The following is a 17,082-nucleotide window of genomic DNA, read 5'->3' as shown; positions in this document are numbered from 1 at the left end:
GCAGAGGGTAAACTTTTAGCCAAGCTAAATGGCTGATCTGAGAAACTTGAGCACTGTATTACACATTCAAACCCAACATAGATGCTGGAGGGACATGCCCGGGCCATGCCATGCTGTATGCCTGTGGCTTTAGATTTACGGAAAGACGAGTTTTTTGACCATCTTGGTGTTTGGTCCTGTGCAGTTACAAAGAAGACGATGATTTTGAGACGGATTCTGATGACCTGATTGAGATGACCGGGGAAGGGGCCGATGAACAGCAGGACAACAGCGAGACCATTGAGAAAGTCCTGGACAGCAGGGTCGGAAAGAAAGGAGGTGTGTGTAGCTTTGGGAGTCGGCCTCGGCTTCTCAGTTCTAGTCACATCCATGGTCAGGTTCTCCTGCGCTGGTGTCATGCTGCCGCAGTGTTTGGGTTTCCAGCAGTGGAGAAGGATTTTTAAATCTCCTCACTCTCCCGTTGACCAGTCTTATTTTCATTTGAATTTAAATGTTTTTCATGGTAACTTTCGTGAAATCCTTTTTTTTTTTTTTTTTTTTTTTTTTTTTTTTTTAAAAGCAATACCTAAATCTTGAGTTGTGCTAATTGACTGCCTTAGTTTAAAATAGGTGCATATAAAACTTGCAAAGACTCAGTAAAGCTATGGGGCATGAGTGGAGTGACTGCTTGCTTCTCTTATCTTTCTTCCAAAGTTAGAGGGGCAGATTCTCAGCCAGTGTAAATTGTCATTGCTTCATTGACTTCAACAGAGCAAGAGCAATTTACAGCAGCTGAAAATCTGCCCCCAGTGCTGTACAAAATGCTTTTGTCAGGTTCAATAGTTCTGGGTATTTTCAAGAGACCATTGAAAGGTTTAAGAAGAAAACATTTTATGGTTTAAGAACAGAAGAACGGCCATAGTGCGTGAGATCCCAATGGTCCATCTAGCCCAATATCCTGTCTTCCGACAGTGGCTGGTGCCAGATGCTTCAGAGGGAGTGAACAGAGCAGGGCAGTTCTTGAGTGATCCATCCGTTCCCTGAGTCTAGTCTCAGCTTCTGGAAGTTGGAGGTTTAGGGGCACCTTGAGCATGGGATTGCGTCCTGGACCATCTTGGCTAATAGCAACTGATAGACCTATCCTGCACAAATGTCTCTAATTACTTTTTTGAACCTAGTTACGCTTTTGGCCTTCACAACAGCCCCTGGCAATAAATTTCACAAGTTGACTATGTGCTGTGCAAAGAAGTACTTCCTAATGTTGTTTTAAACCTGCTGCCTATTAATTTAATGGGGTGACCCCTGGTTCTTGTGTTTTGAAGGGGTAAATAACACTTCCTGATTTACTTTCTCCACCCCACTCATGATTTAATAGACCTTATTCATCTCTCCCTCTAATTGTCTCTTTTCTAAGCTGAGCAGGCCCAGTCTTTTTTATCTCCTCTCATATGGAAGCTGTTCCATTGCCCTAATCATTTTTGTTGCCCTTCTTTGTACTTTTTCCAATTCTAATATGTCTTTTTTGAGATGGGGCAACCAGAACTGCACGCAGTATTCAGGGTGCGAGTGCACCATGGATTTATATAGTGGCATTGTGATATGTACTCTTCTATTCTCTGTCCCCCTTTCCTAATGGTTCCTAAGATTGGTAGCTGTTTAGATTGCCACAGCACAATGAGCAGATGTCTTCAGAGCGCTGTCCATGATGACTCCAAGTTCTTTCTTGAGTGGTAATAGCTAATTTAAACCCCATCATTTTGTATGTGTAGTTGGGATGATGTGTTCCAATGTGCATTACTTTGCATTTATCAACACTGAGTTTCGTCTGCCATTTTGTTGCCCAGTCACCCAGTTTTGTGACTCTTCGCAGTCAGTTTTGGACATAATTATCTTTAGTACTTTTATATCTTTTTCAAACTTTGCCATCTCACTGTTTATCCCCTTTTCTAGCTCCTATATGAATATGTTGAACAGCACTGGTCCCAGTACAGATCCTTGGGTGATCCTGCTATTTAACTTTCTCCACTGTGAAAACTGACAGTTTATTCCTACCATTTGTTTCCTGTCTTTTACCCAGTTACTGGTCCATGTGAGGACCGTCTCTGTTATCCCACGATTGCTTAGTTTTCTTAAGAGCCTTTGGTGAGGGACCTTGTCAAAGGTTTTCTGAAAGTTCAAATACACTAAATCCACTGAATCACACTTGCCCGTATTTGTTGACCCCCCTCAAAGAGTTTTAATAGATTGGCGAGGCATGATTTATTTCCCTTTACAAAAGCCATGTTGACCTTTTCCAAACATATCGTGTTTATTTGGGTGTATGATAATTCTGTTCTTTACTATGGTTTCAACCAATTTGGCTGGTATTGAAGTTAGGCTTACCAGACTGTAATTGTCAGGATAGCCCTTGGAGCCTTTTAAAACAATTAGCGTTACCTTAGCTATCCACTGGTCATCTGGTAGAGAGGCTGATTTAAGCAATACGTTGAATACCAACAGTTAGTTGTTCTGCAATTTCATATTTGAGTTCCTTCAGAACTCTTAGGTGAATACATCTGGTGCTGGTGACTTATTACCGTTTAATTTATCAGTTTGTTCCAAAACCTCCTCTATTGCCTGGGACAGTTCCTCACCTTTGTCACTTAAAAAGAATGGCTCAGGAGTGGGTATCTCCCTCACATCCTCTGCAGTGAAGACTGATGGGAAGAATTCATTTAACTTCTCCACAGTGGACTTGTCTTCCTTGAGTGCCTCTTTAGCATTTCAGTTGTCCAATGGCCCTGCTGATAGTTTGGCATCTTTTTCTAAGGGGAATCTTGTGCAGAGAGATCCTTTTGTATGGTTGTTGTAGGATCAGGCTCCGTAGGATGTTCTGTGTGCTGCCACAAAAGATGCACTAGCTAGAAAAACGACTCCTTGTTTTCACACTGCTCAGTTTATTTCAGTGACTGGCTGACAAAAGCACCAATTGCAATCCAATTTAATTTGCAACTTTTTTTTTCAGCCACTGGTGCTTCTACCACTGTGTATATGACTGAAGCCAACGGCAACCCCAGCGCTGACTTTGACCCTGAAAAGGATGAGGGAGAAGTTCAGTACTTGATCAAGTGGAAGGGCTGGTCGTACATTCACAGCACGTGGGAGAGTGAGGAGTCTCTGCAGCAGCAGAAGGTGAAGGGACTGAAAAAACTAGAAAACTTCAAGAAAAAAGAGGATGAAATCAAACAATGGTACGTTTCTCCTAAGACAAAAATCAGTGTGGAGCCTTGCTTGGGAGGTTCTTTCATAGCAGAGGCCACCTGAGCGTTGCCCAATTGAGAGCTGTGACGGCTGTTCAGACAACTTGCCAGGAGCTCATGGGCCATGCTGGATCACTGCTGTCATCTTCAATAAGAAGGGATATTGCTACCCATCTATGATGGGAAATTGAAAAGCCTGAGAATTTCCTCTTGGCTGCCCATACCTTGCCGCACCTGGGTTTCCTTCTGCAAAGCATGTCAAGCCGACAGTAGGGCTCCAGAACTGTTTTCTTTGGAGCCTGCCTGGACAAGAGACAGATTTCTCTTCTGTTCTACGTTAGTTTCATGGGTATCCTGCTTTGGCCATGATGTAAGTCAGATTGGAGGCCGTCCTCAGGGTCTTAGAAATCACCCAAATCGGAGTATTGGGCCAAGTGTCAGAAGGCTAGTCACAGAGGCATGCAGCTTGTAGAGGCTACAGGTCCCAGCATGGGGGGAGGGGGTGCATGTGTGCAAACGTGTAGCTGCATTCCGATCAAGATGAAAAAGCACATGCTGGGATAGCAGGGGAAAACGGGAGGCAGCTTCAGGCCACGTTGTTGATATTTGGCTCACAGGTTGCATCTTGGCCAACCCTGTTGCGCAGAAATTAAAGGCTTATCTACACACAGTTTTTATACTGGTTTAACACTTTCCATTTAGAAACTGCAGTTACATCGGTATAAACGCATTGACGTCGGGTTAGTGTGTTCAGTTAAGTGTCTAAACTGGTAGAGCTTAATTGGCACAAAAACTGTGCGATGCTGCCCTCGCTGAGTACATTGATAGAGTTGCTTATGGCAGGGCTTTTCATTGCTGACCCCCAGCCTATGTCTACACTGCAGCAGCTGGGAGCGAGCCTCCCAGCCCAGGCAGGTAGACTGGTGCTAGCTCCATTTGAGCTAGTGCGCTAGAAATCGCTGATGTTGCGGCTCACGCGGCAGCTTGGGCTCTCAAGCCCGCTCGACCCCTGGGGTGACTAGCCCAAGTTTCTGCCGCGGTATCCACACTGCTGTTTTTAGCACGCTAGCCCAAGTCTGTCTATGGGGCAGTTAGGCTCTCTCTTAGCTGTAGTGTGGATATACCCTATGCTATGGGTGAGGCAAATGTAACAATCACACATGACACCACAGATCAGGTTTTCTAAACCTTTTATTACTTCCGTGGCGCATCTCTTGACCCTCTCCAGTTTGTCCACATCTTTCTTGAAGTGTAGCGCCCAGAACTGGACATGTTACTCCAGCTGTCATATCATGACAGTGTGTTCTGGGATACAGGAGTGCTGAGGGTTCCCCAACTTATGTAAACGCTTACGTGTTTTGGCTTTCTGGTAGAGAAGCTCACAAAAGTTTCATTGAAAACCATTATCTATTTCTCTGTGTTGTGTGGTTTTAAATAACCTATTCCTTTAGAAGCATTAAGACGTGTGTCTGATAAGTAAGTGTCAGCTTTGATTTTGAGTTACCCTAACTCACTCATGAATTTATATAGGCAGGTGGAGTTTTTACAGCTGGTCTTGAGCAGCACGATCCACAGATTGAGCAGAAGTGGAATTGTTCTCATGCTTCTACTCCCAATCCCTATTTCTTTTTTATCCAGGCTAGCCAAGGTAACTCCTGAAGATGTGGAATACTTCAACTGCCAACAGGAGCTCGCTGCAGAGTTGAACACACAGTATCAGATAGTGGAGAGAGTGATCGGTAAGTGGAATAATGAACCTTTCTAATAAAGGGAGTAGTAAGACCCAGGATTTCAAGTTTTACTGGGGCCACAAGAATGAGTATTTGGTGTTTTCACACATCTCTGGGGAATAAAGTGGTGCGACACATCCTGTAATGTGTGGAAATTTAGAGGTTAGAGCACAGGAGATCTAGGTTCTAGTAATGCATCTGCAAACAGCTTGAGGGACTCACTTGCCCTCTCTTTGCCTCAGTTGTCCCAACTGTAAAGTGGGATTAATCATTCTTGCCCAGGGGTGCTGTGACATTTAGTTTATTACTATTTGTAAAGTTCTTTGACATCTTTGGATGGAAGATGCTGTAGAAGAGCAGAGTAGAGTGTTGCGGGGACCACTCGGGATGACGTTGTTTGACAGTGAAGCTTGCATGTCAGCTCAGGGTTTAGGTTTTCATGAGCACTGACAAAATGTGGGGTGTAGCTTTCAGAACAGCTCAGTAACATCATGCTGATCTCAGCAGGAGCTGTGGATATCCAGCACTTTTGGAAACTAGGCTTGAGGAGTCGAGTGTTGTTTTCTAACAATCTTCCTGTGCATTGCAGAGAATATTTTTAAAACCCTCCTACCTGGCGGAAGTGTAGAATATCTTTCATGCACCCCATTCTGGTTAAGACACTAAAACCCTTCTTTGTTTGCTTCTATAAAACATAGCTGTGAAGACCAGCAAGTCCTCCATGGGACAGTCTGAGTTCCCAGGTAAAGTGGCCTTTAACTCCCTTTCTGGCTTCTCTAAATGAGTGGTTCTCAACCAGGGGTACATTTACCCCTGGCGGTATGCAGAGGTCTTCTAGGGGGTACATCAATTCATCCAGATATTTGCCTAGTTTTACAAAAGGCCACATAAAAAGCATTAGCAAAGTCAGTACAAACTAAAATTTCATATAGACAATGACTCGTTTATACTGCTCTATATACTATATCAGCAGTTCTCAAACTGTGATTTTGCTTTAATGGGGTTCCCAGGGCCAGCGTTAGACTCGCTGGGGCCCAGGGCAGAAAGGCAAAGCCTGAGCCTTGCAGGGGCAGGGCTGAAGCCGAAGCCCAAGTTTTTAGGTGAGGTGAAACTTGGGGTACGCCTGAAAGGGTTGAGAACCACTGCTCTGAACAACACTATTAGCTGTGACCTGTCTTGCGGAGGCACCGGTCACTACCCTCCCTGCCTTGGAGTTCAGTTGGTCATGGTTGCATTTCGGTCATGTGTTGCAGCTCACAGTCGGAAATTGTCCTCCAATGAGCCGGAATATCTGTGCAAATGGATGGGGTTGCCATATGCAGATTGCAGCTGGGAAGATGAGGCCCTGATTAGCAAGAAATTTCAACACTGCATTGACAGCTTCAACAATCGCAACAACTCCAAAACCATTCCCACTCGGGACTGCAAGGTTTGCTTGCTTCTTTTCTCTCTTGTTGGGCTTGCTCTGGGTTTCTGAAGGCCAAAGCTTTCTCTGTATTTAGATGATACGTGATGCAAGATGGCTATCACTTGAACAAGGAGATCACCTTTACTTTTCCCCCCTACCCATGTCAGTTTCTTTTCCAGAAGTTCTCTGCATCCTTTTCAGTTCCTTCTCCCAATTCTCAAGGCTCTGAAATGTAGACCCCATCTGTTCCTTGAAAAACAATGGTTGGGACTCCCTTTGGAGAGCTCTTTAACTCTGCTTCTTAGTCATCTGGAGGCTTAGTGCTAAGCAATACAAATCACTTTCACCCTCCTGTTTAGCAGCCATACATACTCTCTCTTCAGCATGCTAAGACCATGCTGGCATAGAATGCAGAATCAAGAACTGCAAGGAGTTCATGGGAAAGAACAACTGAACTTTATGTCAGTGGGAACTGTGTGTAATAGGTTCCTACCCATGTAAAATACATGGGACTCCCTGGATAAATATATCCTCTCCTCTGCAGTGTAAATACTCTCTTCCTCACTGGAGAAAGTAGACTCCTGCTTAGTGCTGAGTTGACGTCTGTAAGCGTTTTTTAATGAATGCTCGTTGTTTTTGTACAGTGACTCGGTCTAATACCATAGATAGAGAAATGAACCCTTTTGCAACTTACCTCATCTATAAATTGGGTACAATAATACTTATGTACCTCGTAATGGATTATGAGGCTTATTACTTGTAAAATCCTTCGTGAGCCACATATAAAAGTTGCATTAGAAATGCAAAGATTTATTATTACTGAAAGAAAAGGCAACACACCAGGGAGGAAGAGGAAAAGAGGATGTTGCAGCATATCAGTTAAAATGAAGAGGTCAAGGAAATCATAAGAAAAGAAAACAAAGAAAAGAGGCAAAGAGAGCTTCAGAGAGGGCTGTGATGACAGTTCTGGTCAGAGTGTTATGTGCTACAGCTTGTTGCATTTCCTGGGCTGTCCTGTAACTCCGATACTCTGAGATCGAGTGGAGCAAGCAGGAGTTATTAGCAAAATGTTGTCACTGATGAGACTTGGATCTCGCTGCTGCAGACTGTGCGGCTACATTGCAGTTACAAGTACGCTTTCTCTCCCTATCATATACACATGTATCACAGCAGTTTTTATTCACTGAGTTTGAAGGCCTGCCTCTTACTTTTCTTCAGTGAGTTTAAGGATTCTGCCTTTTTAGGTGTTGAAGCAGAGACCCAGGTTTGTTGCTTTGAAGAAACAGCCTTCTTACATTGGTGGCGAGAACCTGGAGCTCCGAGATTACCAGCTGGAGGGGCTCAACTGGCTTGCTCACTCATGGTGCAAGTATGTAATGCTCTAGTAATGCTCTGGTTTTGGGTAATGGCTCTAGATTTGTTCAGGGGTGCAGCATTAATTTGTTTTAAGAGCTGTTGAGCCATATTCATTCCTGATGTTTTCCTGTTAACACCACAACAGGGTCTGGTCCTGTTGTTTTGATGTTTGGTATTTACCTGCCCTGCTTCAGCACCTTTAAAGCTCAGGATCTCAAACACTGTCACATGCATCCCGCAAAAATATCCAGGCCTCCTGCTGAAGGGGGAGGAAAAATTCTGTCTCTGGAAAGGGAGGGGGAACCCAGTTGCATTTCTGTGATGCAGGATGAATATGTGCACAAGAAGCACCATATTTATTTGACTGCATTGCTGTTCTTTTGGCACTGCAGGATTGGCAAATGGAGACCATTGTAAAATGTGAGCTTAAGAGATAGTGAGAGAAAAGAAAAGCATCTTCTCCCCTCATTGCCCTGTGGGGATGGTGTATTATGTGCACAGGCAGGTGCGTTTCTCTGACCTAGTGCTATGGAGATTGGAATGTGGCAATCCAATGTGGCAAACCCTGATAATCAAAGGATAAATCTCTCTCTCTCTCTCTCAGCTTGCTTGAGCCATCTCCTGTAGGAGAGACCCCCAGTTTGAGAAATGCTCTTCTACATCTTTTTTCTTTTGGCTTTGCATTTGCTTGCCAATTTTGGGGTAAATGCAGTCCGAACTTTAACCCTGTCACTCATAGGTGATTCTTTGTAGAGCAGTTCAGTCTGAATTGGATCTGCTTGGCAATATTTCAATGACCTTTTGCAAAGCATGGCTTGCATTCTCTGCCATTACTTGTTGGCACTTAGTAAACTGGTACAGCATGATATTACACCTTTATTTTTTATTCTCCGCCTTTCAGAAACAACAGTGTGATCTTGGCTGATGAAATGGGCTTGGGGAAGACAATCCAGACAATATCATTCCTCTCCTATCTCTTCTATCAGCATCAGCTGTATGGCCCCTTTCTGATAGTGGTGCCCTTGTCTACTCTGACCTCCTGGCAGAGAGAGTTTGAAATCTGGGCACCAGAGATTAACGTGGTCGTTTACATAGGAGACATGATGAGCAGAAACACGGTGTGTAAACAAAAGGCAAGGTGGGTGGGAGGGGGGAGAGAGCCTCACACTGAATGAAAACCTCTGTGCATAGATTATATCTGACGTATGATTCTGTAGAAAGGCAAACTGGGTTGTGACATTAGAACTGGTATAATTGTGCAGTTTGGACTGGTTCACTAGATTAGGGGCCTCTGAGCCTCCACTTTCCCCATCACTTAAATAGACACAATATTTACCTCCCTGAGAGGGTCTTAATTAATGTGCATACAGAGTTTTCAGTCCTTCTCAGGTAAGTACCATACAAGGGCAAAGTATGATTATTTGTATGAGCAATGGAGGCACAGATAGGTAGGACTTTACTGGGCAATATAGAAATCCTCAGGTTATGACTAATAATGAGACAATGAATATCAAATTAATACAGATGATGGGGGGATTAAACTGCCTGAGAGATCTGGTTTAAATTACTGGCTCTGCCACAGACTGTCTCTCTGAGCTTGGGTAAATCACTTTAGCTCTGCGCCTCAGTTCCTCATGGGTAAAACAAGGATGATAATCCTTCTTCTCTCCCACCCTTTGTCTCTCTCCTCCGTAGTTTATGGGCTCTTCAGGGTAGTCTGTCTCTTATTATGTGTTTGTACAGCGCCTAGCACAGTGGGGCCACATTCTTGGCTGGGACCTGTAGGTGCTACAGATGATAATACTTGAGAGTGCCCCTTTAACAATTTACATTGAAGTTCATATCTGAACTGTTATCTTCTCTCCCAGATCCGTGAATATGAATGGATCCATTCTCAGACGAAAAGGTTGAAGTTCAATGCACTTATCACAACATATGAGATCCTCCTCAAAGATAAGGTGTGTGGTGGGCAAGAGATATTTCACATAAACTTCCTTGTACTTCACAGTGGGGTGCCTCCCTTTAAACCAATGCATCTCGCACTGTGAGTAGGACATCTGATGATGAGCCAAAGCTGTTTCCACCCCTCACCCCTATGGTGATTGGGAACACGTAGATGCAACCTACCATTACTTGGCGTGCTAACAACAATACAGAGTATGGTATAAATATAGCACAGAATTAGTATTGTTCATGGTTACATACACTTATAAGGCACCTCTCACTGTGGTATCTGAGCTAGCTGTACCTGTCATAATTTGGGCTATTAACATACCCAGTAAGAAGAACAAAATGCTATATTCCTTTGCTGCCCACAGCTGTTTCACATGGGCTGGAGAGGTAGGGTGCTGGGATTGAGGATGCTAGGTTTAGTGCAGCTCCCCCTTCTCCCGTGTGAAAGGGATGATATCACATAGATTTTACACTTACAAAAAGAGAGAGCTGCCTGGAGTGTGCCGGGCAGCCCTGCCAATGAGTCACTGAATCCTGTGTGAGAACAGAGAACTTGAGAACAAATACTGAGTGCTGAATACGAGGTCTTATTGCCTTATCCCCACAGGCAGATTAGCTGCTCTGGTGTTGATGCTGTCGCAACACGGTGCATGCTGGGGCTTATGAGCACAACAGGGATTCTGCAGTCATGGCAGGGATGGATTAAAGGAAGAGGAATGTGGGGCAGGGAAGGGTTGTGCTTTAGGAATTGAAAAAGAAGAAGAAATGGTCCATTTAAAATCTATCTATTTGTTGAAATTCCCTTAAAATATGTTTGGGGCATTTTGATAGCATGTTAACTTTTAAACATTTCTGCTCACCTTTGCGTGGAGCCAGAATTGATGTGGTGCGTCTGTCCCAAAGGCATGTCACTAAAGGAAATGCTTCTTGGTCAAGCACACTGAAAGCAAAAGGTGCTCAGATACCAGCGTGATGGGTGTGGTATAAGAAACTGAATAGAATATAAGGGAATGCAATTATTGCAACACTACACAGCTGATTTTAGGCCCACGGAGAAATTAACATAAACACTTGTGGGGCCAGTCTGATCTGGTGTCTCCTTTGGTTTTGTTTTTTTGCTCCAGACTGTTCTGGGCAGCATTAATTGGGCCTTTCTGGGTGTGGACGAAGCCCATCGGTTGAAGAATGATGACTCTTTGCTGTATAAAACTCTGATTGATTTCAAGTCCAACCACAGGCTCCTGATCACTGGGACCCCGCTTCAGAATTCTCTCAAAGAGCTCTGGTCTCTGCTGCACTTTATCATGCCGGAGAAGTAAGCCTCCTTACTGTGTACTTCAAAAGATACCAGTATGTGTTCATTGTCAAATACCATCTCTTAACTAGACATGGAGTATGAAATGGCTTGGTTTTGGAAGTCACAGAAAGAAGTAAGTGAAACTGAATGGGTTAGAGTCACAGAGGGAGAAAAACACAATGAAGAGGGGAAGTGGCAAGTGCTGAGACATAAATGAATGGTGCAAGGAACTTACCTGTGTTGGCAGCAGGTGGGCTGGGTAATGTAATTCACCACCTCCCTTCTCTGTCTTCATGAGGGACACCTCCAGATAGCCACACTCCTGTTTTAAGCAACCGTCCAGACCGTTTCCAAGGCTTCGATTAAAAACAGGAGGCCAGTGAATGGGATGGTAAAATAATGGAGGGGGCAAAAAAAAGCAAATTTCGAAACTGTGAAACAAAATCTAGTTGGAAGATTCTTTCCACGGATGGGTCTTTAGAATATACAAAAACTGCTGCCACGTGAGCATTGATCAAAGACAGAATAAGGGATTTTAATTCAGGAGGATCAGTATGGAGCTGCAAAGATCAAGGTGTAAAAAAAAATTTAAAATGCCAGAGTCCCATTTTCAAAAGTTAGAAGCCTAACTGTAATTGGTTTTCAGTGAGATTCGGGCTCTAAGCACCTAAGTCACTTAGAAAATGAGGTGTAGGCTTCTAAGTCACTTAGGCATTTTTTGAAAATTGTACCTGATGGCTGCTAATCTGATACAGGCCTTTTAAAGAAAAGAAAAAGAGTTGGGTCGGTGACTGGAGATGTTGTGGCTATCATATACCTGCTACCAAGATTGTAACCTGCTAGAGTAAGGACCATGTTCTGAGATACTGAATTATTTTAATGGATAAAGAATTTCAGTTGGAAGTAGTATTCTTCACTTCCTGTCTCAAACTGTTGCATAGTGTTGCTGTGCACTATTTATATTCCCATTTAATTCAGCTGGTTTTGGATCAGTACCTTAAACTGCTGACCCATTACACCCCAAAGTGGATACATCTCACCAATCTATTATCCTGTGTACAGTTTGGAATCTTTGGGTTAAAGTATTAAGGACTTACAAGGTGTTGATAGCGGATGGGTTAGAAAATCAAGGGGGGTGAGGTAATATCTTTTATTGGACCAACTTATGTTGGTGAGAGATGCCAGCTTCTGAGCCATACACAGAGATCTTCTTCAGGTCTGTGATAGGAACTTCCAGGGTCACAGCAAAATGCAAGGTGGAACAGATTGTTTAGCAGAAGTAGTTAGCATATATTCTAAGAGACCATTCAAGGTGAAGGGGCCTTTTAACACCCCTGCAGTCATTGGACAAAAAGGGGATTAGTGGGTTGCAGATTGTTGTAATAAGCCATAAATCCATTGTCTTTATAAATCCATAAATCCATTGGCTTGCACAATTCACGCTGTTAGACAATTGTTAGGTTCCAGAGTTAAAATCAAAGGTGTGAAAAGGAGATCAGAATCTGCAAATGCTAAGGTATCTAGACATTATGAATGTTCACTGTTTGCTACTATTTTAAATAACACACCTTCATATTGTATGGAAGTTCATATTTACCTCCGTAACTCAGAGGCACAGAAGAAATACATCTACTGATCATGATGTCCCTGTTAACTAGATCTGTTGCTGTTTACTGTGTCTAATGAGCAAAGAACATCTTGAGTGTGCAGAATGATGCTGCAAATTGTCAACCTCAGACTTCTGCACCTAGTGCTGGGCATTCCCCTGGCTATTACTTCAAAGCGTGCTCTCTAATCTCTCTTGACGTTGCAATTGTTGATGGCTCAGTATCTTCTTGGTGACTGTTCTATTGTCTAATTGATCTTCTTGTTCAGAAAGATTTCCCGTATCTAGCCATTCTTCAGCTTGAAGCTGCTCCTTCTTGTAGTACATCCAAATTCAGCTTCAGCTGAGACTTTTCCCCTTATTTATGAATTCTCCAGGATTTTACTTCAGGCAATTCCCCTATGTAACTGGGGAGTTATTAGCAGGGACCCTGATAAAAACAGATTCAGCTATAGTTAGTTTTCCAAAATAAAATGTATCTCTTGGTATTTATGCTGGATTTATCATGGCATCCTCCATTATCATCTTTCTCCAACAGCTTCTTTGCCACGTTTATTCGCTCTATCCTTATTTCTAAATGTAAGTGGGGTTATGTTTTGTTTGTGGGTTATGACCACCGTAGCTGCCATAAAAATATTCCAAATAATGGCTGTTGCAGCTACTGTGGTTGGTTTAGCCCTGCCTTCTGAAGAGGGACGGTTTCGTTGACCCAGTGGCTTGCCTGTAGTTCCATGTACATTTCTGTAAATTTCTTAAATGTTGATGCTTCTTCCATTGAAGGGAATTTCCCTTTTACACAGAGACTGCTGTTCTAGCGCATTTGTCAAAGAACCAGAGACAATTAACAGTGTTGATTCTATGATCCCATTTTTGTTTCCTGGTGCAGAAGATTTGTTGTAGGTAAAAAAGGTCTGGCATATCTAGGCCATATATGAAGGCAGCAGCTTAGACAGTGGTTGGAATAAGGATTTAGGACACCAGTGTGCTATTCCCAGCTATGCCACCAATTTGTTTTGTAAACTTGGGCAAGCCATTTAATCTCCGTTTTTCATTTTACCCCTCCTGTAAAATGGTGATCACTTACGTAGGTCACAACAGTGCAGAATAAATTGCTTGTGGGTCACTTTGAAGTCCTCAGCTGACGGGCATTGCGTCAGTGTAAATAGAGAAGGTGTAGTTAAGAGGCGTTCTAACCCCACCACTCCTAAATTGTACCATCAGGTTTGAGTTCTGGGAGGATTTTGAAGACGATCATGGGAAAGGGAGAGAGAATGGCTACCAGAGCCTTCACAAAGTCCTGGAGCCTTTCCTTCTGCGCAGAGTGAAGAAGGATGTGGAGAAATCCCTGCCGGCCAAAGTGGAGCAGATTCTCCGGGTGGAAATGTCTGCCCTGCAGAAGCAGTATTATAAGTAAGGCATTTACTGAGTTACTGAAAGTGCCCAATGGGAAACAGGTTTTGGTGGATTACTTCATTAATGTGTCTAGTGGCCGTAGTTCTATATCCCCAAACCAATTATAGGGCGCAGCATAAGTGGCATGAAGTTTCCTTCAGGAGGGGAGGCTTTCCAATGAGGAGCAAAGTAAGATGGTACAGCATCTTGCCCACGTCTTGCCTGTCCCTAGGGAGATACTACAATTCACCCCACTAGGTGGTTTGTTTTTAAAGTGATGGGATGATGTAATTTAGCTTGTCAGCCTGCGAGGTAGGGACCATGTCTGTCTTATTTCTGTAAAGGCCTATGCACAAATATGGTGCCTTGTAATATTAAATAATCATGTCACAGGAGGAGGAGGGTTGGGATTTCAAGTGAGGAGTAAGCAGAGTTTCATGTAATAGAAAAGGCGATGAGGAGAGATGCAGGGAGACTGGCAGCGTAGGCACAGCTGTCTCTAAAAGTTTCTCTGAAGAATCCAGTCTGCACTCTCCCCCAGTGAAATGACAGGGCCTGACCTGAGAATTTTGTTTCACTGACTGCTGCCTGCAGGTGGATTTTGACAAGAAACTACAAGGCTCTTTCGAAGGGGACAAGAGGAAGCACATCTGGCTTCCTTAACATTGTGATGGAGCTGAAAAAGTGCTGCAACCACTGCTACCTCATTAAACTGCCAGAAGAAAATGAAAGGGAGACTGGCCTGGAGATGCTGGTGGTGGGTAGTTGCTTGGGGTGTGATTGCTTTCCCCCTTACTTCCCCATCATTTCTGCCTCCATGCCAAAATAATATCTTGCAAGCAGAGTTCCTGCTGCCTCTGTCCTCTGGACATGCTCCTGTCTTCTCCCCACAGCCAAGCCATTGCTTCTCCAGCCTTCCTGCCCACCTAGGAGTGTCCGGTTAGATGGGATGTCCAGAGTTGAATGGACATATAGCGTTAGATCGGGCTTCGGGGATTTAGTCTCTGTCAGTCACCTTCTACTGTATTAAATTCTGTGATGGGGCCTGAGTAATGTTGGGACAAACCTGACTTGAAGGACAAGGACAGCCTGCTGTGCATGTTGGTCTGTACAGTGCATACAGGGGCGTGGTTGGAAGCGTCCGTTGGAATGACTGTTACTTCTTCAGTCTCTAATCAGGAGCAGTGGAAAGCTAATTCTCTTGGACAAGCTGCTGACCCGGCTGCGTGAGAGGGGTAACAGAGTCCTGATCTTCTCCCAGATGGTGAGAATGCTGGACATCTTGGCAGAGTACTTGACTATCAAGCACTACCCTTTCCAGGTGAGGAGGGTTAGTGGGAAGCGCACTCGCAGGGTTAACTTGAAAGCTCAAATAAGGGAGTGTTGAGAAGACGTAAGCGATTTAAATGCTCAGCCTCCCTGAGGCTGGTAGCTTGAACTACATAAGGCACTAAAGCAAAGTGCACTGGTGCGAACTGGGAAGTTCCGTTGTCTTCCTGCTCCTCTAAGTGCTCATCAAGCTAAGAGAATGAGAGAGAGGTGCCTTCATGATGTGAGCATCTAAGGAAGGGGAGAATTCATTGTGTGGGTATTGATCATTAAAGCACTGTGCGGTTTGGGTTCTGACTACCAGAGAGATGGTTCTTGCTCCAGGCACTGACTTTTGAGCAGATGCACTTTTGCTAAAAGTCCCTAGATGTGAACATCTCTGGGTCTGACAGGGCGATTTCAGCAGAGAACTCTCGGCTTTGGAGGTGGCCTCCCTTCTTGGTGTGACAAAGCCCTTCAGGCTAGGCCGTAAAGCCTGTGTGTTCTGCCTGAGGTGGGGTGTGAATTGGCTGCCTTATCCGTTTAGCTTTGATTATCAGCTCCATTTCTCTTTGGCTGATGCTGGCTTGCCAGCTCACCCCTCGCCTTGTTTTTATAGAATTGTATTTGCACCCGGCGGTTGCTGTGGGGAGCCTGCTTTAAACATGCAAAAGCACAATAAATAAAGCCCTGTCTTTGCAAAACATCCCTTCCTCCTCCAGGCATCTGCATCAGCCTTGATCCTTTGATAAGCTCCAGAGAGGAGTGTAAAGGCAGAGATCCTGGCTGGGAGCCTGTAATGAGAGCTGAAGTGTCACCCACCGTGTGACTGCTGCCTAAGCTAGCTCCCCGCCTCCCTCCCCCTCAGCGCAGCAGGTTAAATCAGTGCAGTTATTTTTAATCAGCAGTTATTTTTAATGATTAAATGCTCCGAGCTGAAGGTATGTAGGACAGGAGACTGTGGAACTCCCAGAGCTTTGGGGCAGCAATTCCTCAGGGTTCCTTTACTTTCTTTCTTTTATCATTATTGTTGATCTTTCCAGCGCTTGGACGGCTCGATCAAAGGGGAGATCCGAAAGCAAGCGCTGGATCACTTCAACGCCGACGGCTCTGAGGTATGACGGCTGGGGCTTCCTGCCTGAGGGAAAATAGCTTCAGAAGGGAAAGGGATGGGACGCTCGAGCTTTGTGCAAGTTCACAGCTCAGCCACAGCTGCCATTCATTCCCTGTGGAGTGGGAGTGTGGTTTTTTACAGAGTTCTGGCCATGCCTAAAGACATGGCCGTGGCATGTTTTGTATCCAGTGGCCATCGGTGTGGATTTTTAAGTGCCCCAGTGCCTCACAGAGGGTGGAGTCTGAAAATCAGACCCAGAAAGAATCTGCCAAGGATTGAAGCCCCTTAGAGTTTAGACGTTCCCCTTGGACCTGGGAGTGAAATGGTCACAAGATGACTTGTGCAGGCTGGTGTGTGAGATTGTCTCCACGCTGGAAGTATAGACGGGCAGTGGTGTCTAGCGGCTAGAGTGAAGGCTTAGGGACCAAGAGGGTACAGTCTTCTAATTCCTCCTCTCTGGGCCTACTCGCTGGCTCACTCTCACCAGGTGCAAGTCACTTGGTTGCTTTCTGCCTCAGGCAATCCAGCTGCCTGAAAAATGTGACTTTGCTTGGAAAACCAGAGCTAACTGAGCAGATTGTAAAGACCAAAGGAGACAAGGCCAGGTGCCTGCTGTTAGTAAGAAGCTTGGAAAAATAGGACTGAAAAAAGAAACTGCAGTGCAGACAGGAGAGCAAGGGAGCTGGCCCTGGGGAGAGGA

General features: G+C 44.4%; 1 protein-coding gene across 7 annotated transcripts in view; it reads left to right on the top strand.

Moving 5' to 3' along the window:
• CHD2 (chromodomain helicase DNA binding protein 2) overlaps nt 1–17,082 on the top strand; it is a 76,072-nt gene that overhangs the window by 32,315 nt on the left and 26,675 nt on the right. For 6 of the 7 annotated variants that reach the window (XM_067555635.1, XM_067555634.1, XM_067555632.1 and 3 more), the window contains 13 exons: nt 185–318; nt 2,984–3,209; nt 4,857–4,957; nt 5,647–5,691; nt 6,202–6,377; nt 7,601–7,725; nt 8,614–8,830; nt 9,581–9,670; nt 10,790–10,980; nt 13,790–13,978; nt 14,555–14,717; nt 15,129–15,281; nt 16,312–16,383. In XM_067555635.1, the coding sequence (XP_067411736.1) occupies nt 185–318; nt 2,984–3,209; nt 4,857–4,957; nt 5,647–5,691; nt 6,202–6,377; nt 7,601–7,725; nt 8,614–8,830; nt 9,581–9,670; nt 10,790–10,980; nt 13,790–13,978; nt 14,555–14,717; nt 15,129–15,281; nt 16,312–16,383 (1,882 nt within the window). The remainder of the gene's footprint in view (nt 1–184; nt 319–2,983; nt 3,210–4,856; nt 4,958–5,646; nt 5,692–6,201; nt 6,378–7,600; nt 7,726–8,613; nt 8,831–9,580; nt 9,671–10,789; nt 10,981–13,789; nt 13,979–14,554; nt 14,718–15,128; nt 15,282–16,311; nt 16,384–17,082) is intronic. The other variant, XM_067555637.1, reaches the window with a different exon arrangement.

Source organism: Emydura macquarii, unplaced genomic scaffold, assembly GCF_026122565.2.
Source record: "Emydura macquarii macquarii isolate MOO-44397 ecotype Brisbane River unplaced genomic scaffold, CSIRO-AGI_Emac_v2 contig_1644, whole genome shotgun sequence".
Taxonomy (NCBI): domain Eukaryota; kingdom Metazoa; phylum Chordata; order Testudines; family Chelidae; genus Emydura; species Emydura macquarii.
This window is presented reverse-complemented; position numbering and strand designations above follow the sequence as displayed.